The sequence below is a fragment of the Armigeres subalbatus genome, chromosome 1, assembly GCF_024139115.2.
Source record: "Armigeres subalbatus isolate Guangzhou_Male chromosome 1, GZ_Asu_2, whole genome shotgun sequence".
Classification (NCBI taxonomy): domain Eukaryota; kingdom Metazoa; phylum Arthropoda; class Insecta; order Diptera; family Culicidae; genus Armigeres; species Armigeres subalbatus.
The window spans coordinates 171,657,145-171,665,523 of record NC_085139.1 but is presented as its reverse complement, the minus strand read 5'-3'; the positions used below and the strand labels follow the sequence as shown (position 1 = coordinate 171,665,523).

At 36.4% G+C, this 8,379-nt stretch overlaps 1 protein-coding gene across 1 annotated transcript in view; it reads left to right on the top strand.

Annotated features, from left to right (window-relative positions):
- The first annotated feature begins 6,390 nt into the window (after nt 1–6,390).
- The window catches only part of LOC134205526 (tyrosine-protein phosphatase non-receptor type 23-like), a 63,976-nt gene continuing 61,987 nt past the window's right edge, over nt 6,391–8,379 (top strand). The window contains exon 1 of the mRNA XM_062680813.1: nt 6,391–6,739. Coding sequence (XP_062536797.1) covers nt 6,722–6,739 — 18 coding nt within the window. The 5' untranslated portion in view covers nt 6,391–6,721. The remainder of the gene's footprint in view (nt 6,740–8,379) is intronic.

The window sequence follows — 8,379 nt, the reverse complement described above, 5'->3', positions numbered from 1 at the left end:
TCCAATCCAAATCCAATCCAAATCCAAATCCAATCCAAATCCAATCCAATCCAATCCAATCCAATCCAATCCAATCCAATCCAATCCAATCCAATCCAATCCAATCCAATCCAATCCAAACCAATCCCAACTCCACCACTCATCCCCAATCCAACCCAATCCAAATCCAATCCAAACCAATCCAAATCCAATCCAAACCAATCCAAACCAACCAAACCAATCCAAACCAATCCAAACCAATCCAAACCAATCAAACCAATCCAAACCAATCCAAACCAATCCAAACCAATCCAAACCAATCCAAACCAATCCAATCCAATCCAAACCAATCCAAACCAATCCAAACCAATCCAAACCAACCAAACCAATCCAAACCAACCAAACCAATCCAAACCAATCCAAACCAATCCAAACCAATCCAAACCAATCCAAACCAATCCAAACCAATCCAGTCAAATCCAATCCAAACCAATCAAATCCAATCCAAACCAATCCAAACCAATCCAAACCAATCCAAATCCAATCAAACCAATCCAAACCAATCCAAATCCAATCCAAACCAATCAAACCAATCCAACCAATCCAAACCAATCCAAACCAATCCAAACCAATCCAAACCAATCCAATCCAAACCAATCCAAACCAATCCAAACCAAATCCAACCAATCCAACCAATCCAAACCAATCCAACCAATCTCAGTCCAAATCCAATCAAACCAATCCAAACCAATCCAAACCAACCAATCCAACCAATCGATCAACCAACCAAACCAATCCAAACCAATCAAACCAATCCAAACCAATCCAATCCAGTCAAACCAATCCAAACCAATCCAAACCAACCAAACCAACCAAATCCAACCAAACCAATCCAAACCAATCCAAACCAATCCAACCAATCCAAACCAATCCAAACCAATCCAAACCAATCCAAACCAATCCAAACCAATCCAAACCAATCCAAACCAATCCAAATCCAATCCAAACCAATCCAAACCAATCCAAACCAATCCAAACCAATCCAAACCAATCAAACCAATCCAAACCAATCCAAACCAATCCAAACCAATCCCAAACCAATCCAAACCAACCAAACCAATCCAAACCAATCAAACCAATCCAATCCAACCAAACCAATCCAAACCAATCCAAACCAATCAAACCAATCAAACCAATCCAAACCAACCAAACCAACCAACCAATCCAACCAACCAAACCAATCCAAATCCAATCAAATCCAATCCAAACCAATCCAAACCAATCCAAACCAATCCAAACCAATCCAAACCAATCAAACCAATCCAAACCAATCCAAACCAATCCAAACCAATCCAAATCCAATCCAAACCAATCCAAACCAATCCAAACCAATCCAAACCAATCCAAACCAATCCAAACCAATCCAAACCAATCCAAACCAATCCAAATCAATCCAAACCAATCCAAACCAATCCAAACCAATCCAAACCAATCCAAACCAATCCAAACCAATCCAAACCAATCCAAACCAATCCAAACCAATCCAAACCAATCCAAACCAATCCAAACCAATCCAAACCAATCCAAACCAATCCAAACCAATCCAACCAATCCAAACCAATCCAAACCAATCCAAACCAATCCAAACCAATCCAAACCAATCAAACCAATCCAAACCAATCCAAACCAATCCAACCAATCCAAACCAACCAAACCAATCCAAACCAATCCAAACCAATCCAAACCAATCCAAACCAATCCAAACCAATCCAAACCAATCCAAACCAATCCAACCAACCAAATCCAATCCAACCAATCGGTCAAACCAATCCAATCCCAATCCAGTCCGATCAATCCAAATCCAATCCAAATCCAGTCCAACCAGTCCAACCAGTCGATCCAGATCCAAATCCAATCCAAATCCAATCCGATCCAATCCAAATCCAATCCAAATCAATCCAAACCAATCCAACCAATCCAAACCAATCCAACCAATCCAAACCAATCCAAATCCAACCAAACCAATCCAACCAATCCAAACCAATCCAAACCAATCCAAACCAATCCAAATCAACCAAACCAATCCAAACCAATCCAAACCAATCCAAACCAATCCAAACCAATCCAAACCAATCCAAACCAATCCAACCAATCCAAACCAATCCAAACCAATCCAAACCAATCCAACCAATCCAAACCAACCAAACCAATCCAAACCAATCCAAACCAATCCAAACCAACCAAACCAATCCAAACCAATCCAAACCAATCCAACCAATCCAAACCAATCCAAACCAATCCAAACCAATCCAACCAATCCAAACCAATCCAAACCAATCAAACCAATCCAAATCAATCCAAATCCAATCCAAACCAATCCAAACCAATCCAAAACCAATCCAAATCCAATCCAAATCCAATCCAAATCCAATCCAAATCCAATCCAAATCTAATCCAATTTTTACTATTTGCTCTTCGTAAATTAGGCTGGACATCATTTCCACTCCCATCATACAAAGCACGCTGCATGCTTATTGACATACAAACTTTGAAAGAGCGGCGTGAAATAGCAATGGTTTCCTTCGTAAATGATATCGTTTCGCAACGTGTTGATTCACCTGAAATCTTATCAAAATTAAACTTTTATATTCCTTCAAGGCAACTTCGTAATCGCACCTTATTTATAACAAACTATCATCGAACAAATTATGCCAAATTTGGACCTTTGAATCGAATAATGAACATTTACAATCAACACTACGAAGCTATCGACTTTACAATGTCTCGGCAGAATCTTAAAACATATTTTAATAGAATTCGAAATCGCAACACATAAGACAAAAGATATAACATTTTTTATCTGTACTATTTAATCTCTAGTTAATTTGTTATTATAAATATATGGTAAATACTTCACAATTTATGTATATTAGCATTAAGAAATGAAAAAAATATGTATATTTATATGTACTAGTCTACGACGGTTGACGAAATTAATAAATAAATAAATAAATAAATTTAAATCTGTATTTTTTCTTCAGGAAATCTTTATATCTGTATTTTAAGTCAAAAAATCTGTATTGTGAATCTGTATCCAGTAAAGCTCAACCAAAATATGTTTTTAAGCAATATTAGCTTTGAAAAAAAGATGTAGCTGATCATTTCAACAAAAATGGAAGTTCGTCAAGTCAATATTCTGCATTTTTAAAAAATATTTCGACATATCGGTAATAAAGAAATACAATCAACAATGTTTGCTTTTTCTAGGATTGGGATTCGACATTTTTTTTAATGAAAGCTGGCAAGAGTCCGTTTTTAACTATTGTAGCCATATATACAAATACTAAATAATTATTTCTCGATATAACTAGATTTGATTCTTCTGCTAGAGCTTTCTCTGAGACCACATGTGTTCAAATACAGTCTGAATTTGGTCATGTTACAGAATCGTTGATCTGCATAAACAGTTATTGAAGAATAAAACCTGCCATTGTGAACCTGTTAGTTAACATGAGAATAATGAGATCAGATTGGAGTAGAATATAATTAACAAGCTCAAATCTCATTGAAAATATGTATTTACTAATAGCAAAAAGTCGTTTATAATTATTTTCAGTACTGAACTCTTAAAAAATCTGTAAAATCTGTAATATTGCTAAAAATCTGTATATCTGTATATACAGATTCTTGGTCACCGCTCTATCTAAAAAATCTGTAAAATACAGAATAATCTGTATATGTGGCAACCCTGCTCCTTCCCCTTACCTACATTGTCTTGCATTCTGAAGTGACAGATGCCAATATTACTTAACAAATCAGATCACTGATCACTGATCTGGTCATAATGGAGTAGCAACTACGGGTAAAGCTCAAGCTCAAGAAGATGAGAAAACTTAAAAATTTTGGATGATTGTATTCAAGAGACGTGGGATGCTAAGTCAGGCGAATCAAAGTTGAAAAAAAAAAACATAACCAGTATCGGAGTTGCAACATCGAAATTGCTTCATCAAAAATGTTCATAAATTAAGAGCCAGTTCTCGAGAAGCGCGACCCCCTCTTGTATCGATATTCTCCGATTTGGATGAAATTCTCAGTGTTTGTTCATATATGTAAGAGAAGACATTTTGCAAATTTTCAGATTTTTTCATTGAGGGGAAGTTGGGTAAAACGGCCCTTCAAAAATTATTGTTCAAAAATTGCCAAAACCAAAAAAATGCAATAACTTTGGCAATGACTGACCGATTTTGTTTAAATTTTGCACTTTTTTTCTACTCAATTAGTACTTCATACCAAGTGGTTAATATGGTTATAAAGTTGTTTACTTTAGTAGAAAATGGACTTTTTCGATAAAAATGGTCGTTTTTTCAAAGGGAATATCTTTCACCAACAGATCTAGGATAAAAAACTAAACCCGCAAGGCAATTAAGCAAACTAACAACATCGCTAGATTAGTTGCCAGTTGGGTCGGAATAATCAAAACTAAAAAGTGTGTTTACGATCATCTGGTTTCGCAGCATTATTTATATTTGGAGATCTATTTTACCCCTTCCTCCCCATCCTAATACTTTGCCAAATAGATTCATCTGTATATAGAAATAAACCTTGTAAGTTTCTGCCAATGCTGAATCATCGATAAAAATGGAGTTGCGTTTCTCACAAACTAGCTTACAAACAAACAGTACAGTGTGCAGAAACTTATAATTTGATTGATTGTTTCAAATATAGTTTCAATAAGTTTTCAAGTTAGAAAGGAAATACGTCAAATTTTTATTATAATGTATATTCTGCTTGAGCTCACATATAAAAATTTATGAATTTTTGACATTTTATTTTTACAAGACTCTTTTACCCATTTTACCGAAATTGCTCATTTGCCGTTAAAAATAATTGTTTTTTTTTCGCATAGCTGTAAAAGCAACATCAGTATCGGTACCTACAGTAATTGTAGTTGATTCAAAAAAAAAAAAAATACGAACAAGTACTTTCGCCGAATCCGTTCTTTTTTGGTTCAGTTTGCGAAAGACGTGCAGTGTTTAAGGCACTTATTTTGGTTCTATTTTATTTCTGTTGAAAATTGTTCTGCAAATAGTTTGCTATCTAATATAGATCAGCGAAGGCTATACGTATCTATTGAGACGAAAAATATAGATGAATTGAAAGAAAGAAGAAATAGTGTTTTTAAACTTATGTATTTTCTGCTAGAACTCATATAAAAACATTGATGTATTTTTTGACATTTATTTTTAAAGGACTATTTTACCCTACACTCCCCTATTTTAAAATCCTGATTTTTAATTTCTACTTTGATAAAACAGTTTGAACAGTTTTCACCAGATCGGAAAACATCAACATAATTAGGGTCGAAATTTGTGCGAACATTCTTATAAATAAGCAGTGTTGCAGAAAATTGCGATTTTCTTAGAAATTCTTGAGTTGGCGCTTCTGAATTATATATGAGATGAAAGCTCTTTAGTTCCTTAATTGCCTTGCGGGTTTAGTTTTTTTATCCTAGATCTGTTGGTGAAAAATATTCCCTTTGGAAAAACGACCATTTTTTATCGAAAAAGTCCATTTTCTCCTAAAGTAAACAACTTTATAACCATATTAATACTATGAAGTACTAATTGAGTAGAAAAAGCGTGCAAAATTTAAACAAAATCGGTCAGTCATTGCCAAAGTTATTGTATTTTTTTGGTTTTGGCGATTTTTGAACAATAATTTAAGAAAGGGCCGTTTTACCCCACTTCCCCTAAATGAAAAAATCTAAAAAATTGCAAAATGTCTTCTCTTACATATATGAACAAACCCTGAAAATTTCATCCAAATCGAGGAACATCGTTGCAACCTCGCTTGGAAAGGGGGTCGCGCTTCTCGCGAACTGGTTCTTAAGCTTCTTTTCAAATATTGGGATTTGATAAGTTTGGAACCTTGGCCTTGGCCAACAATAATAATGTTCGACAGCAAAATAAAATGTCTGTAAAGAATTTGAAATTGTCTTTACAAACATTAGAATCTGCTTATAAAGAAATCTGGTTAGAAGCAAAACATAATAATGTCAAAAGTCATAATGTCATAAGTCATAATTAAAGCAACTTATTCTAAATCGGTTGCATATAGCCAAAGCAAGGAGCCATTCGATTGAGTCGGTCTTCCACGTGTGTTTTGTTCTATCGACCACATAAGGGTATAAAGTTATCTCGTAGCATTCGGGCTCGAGCCGAAGGAGCCGTCGCGTCGTCAGGGGTCGAACTGGGTATCGCTGTTGTAGCTCATAGAAGGGAAAAAATCGGGCTCTAGGGGCTTAGAGTAGAATTCCGATCGACCACCCCATGCAACCCCTTTGGAGCGACCCGAGGGTGAGGCACGCATTGCAAGTGGTCGCCATATAAAAGCTTTTGAGCGGGGTAAATCCATGCTCAGTTACGTGTAACTCGGAGATCGGTCCGTGTGTCGTCGAATCGTCGGTCGATGGTAGTGAGTTTGCCGGGAGGGCATCAAGGTAGACATCAATTGGTGGTTCCGTGAACAAATTTTTCGTTGGCCATCGAGTGCAGCTAGAAGGAAGGGGGGAACACTAGTGATCTCGGAAAGTGATTGTGCCCGGGAGTACAATAGGGTGTGTCGAAACCAAACCTGACCTAGTGGATACTGATCGGTTCAATTGAATCAATAATACCCCGAGAGTTGGCAGTCCGCGGCCGTGAGTTGGAAAAGAAGCAAGTAAACGAAGTGTGAGGCAATCATGATTGGATTCAAATTGGTATGTGAGCAAGAAATAACTGCATCATTGTAATCATCGCCATCATCATCCTTCTCATATACACTGCATAGTAATCGCTTTGGGGATGGAATTGAGTGGAGCAACAGAGAAGACTTACTGCACTATGGCAAACCGGGGATTAATGAATGTGCAGCCCAAGCCGCGAGCAGCAGGACAGTGATTGCGGTCGACCTTGTATGGCTTGGCTTCAGACTCCATTCCCGGTTGGCTTTGTTGGGTGGGTGAAGCCGATCGATGTGATAATGTGATTGTACTGCCACTGGCACTGGGGCAAGGTCAGTTCAATCGTTTTGCGGAAGTGAACTCGTGTGGTACCAGCTGTCGATATGTCGCATGTATTTGATTTATTGCAATAGATTGGGTGAATGTGAACGGGTCCAGTGCGAAATGCCTATCACATCAGTGATGAAGTGATCGGAACGTACCAACGTCGGTCGCGGTTGATTGTGTGGGCAGTTTCTACTTTCACTTTTTAGAATGGCACGTGTTGTCCTTTAATGTAGCAATGACTGTAGCGATCTGATTGGACTTGAGTTGATAATTTTATCCGTGTCTGTTGCTAGGCGTACTATGATTGATTACCACGTTGAGCTAAATGCCAACTCATTGGTTGATACACATAAATATATTATCTAACTTTTTGGATAATATACACAGTTAGAAGTGTTTTGTTATTTTTTATTGAATTTCAAGTACATATTTGGAGCATGTAAATAATCTAAATATTCAATTTAATTTGACGTTTTTGTGAATTTTAATGAATTCTAACTACGCTAGCTTGTGAAATTGACAGTTATTTAATTTAATTTTCCCTATGTTTTTTGCATTTTCCTTTTCCGTTGATATTTTTACATCTAGTTGAATTTCCAATATATTTTGTATGTTATTAAAAGATGAACTGGCAACTTAAAGTTAGTTAAATTTAAAAACTCATTATTTAATCTGTCAACATTGTATAGAATGTCTATAGTAAGTTTTGTCCAGCATTTAATGTATTGTGTGTATTCGATTCGAATTATCGTGTGTGAATTATCATGTTTTTTTATAAAACCTATACTATGTGATAAATCCTACAGTTTTTTTTAAATCACAGTTTTTGGAGAAATTTTACTTATAGAATAGAAAATATAGTGTTCATACACTGTTGGGTTGACAATTTGTTCTGCCAGAGCGTTTTTTAACAGTCGTACAATTCCGCGGTTCCCACCTTTCTTGTAGCTATTGTTGTTATTATTTGTTGTTTTCTAAAGGATCAAACACCCGTTTCTTTGCAGATAATCAAGTACACCCAGGTTTTTTTTTACACGGTTGGAATTCATTAATTTCTCGGTTAACCTGAACTTTCACAGCTTTGTTAATACCCCCTGAATTTTCTTTGATTTTTTGTGAATTTTTTCGTGGGGTTAACTCATTGCTTCATTGACCCTGAAGGTCTTAAACGACCAAAACCAAACCGTGTAAAAAAAAACCTGGGTGTATCATACTATCTACAAACCCAACCTCGACCCAACCTACCAGCGACAAAGTTGAACCCAATTCTGACAGCAAAAGCTTTAGTCTCGTAAACATGTACGTTTAATTCGGCCGCTATGGTTGATTTTACGACCGTGCCATGCCGC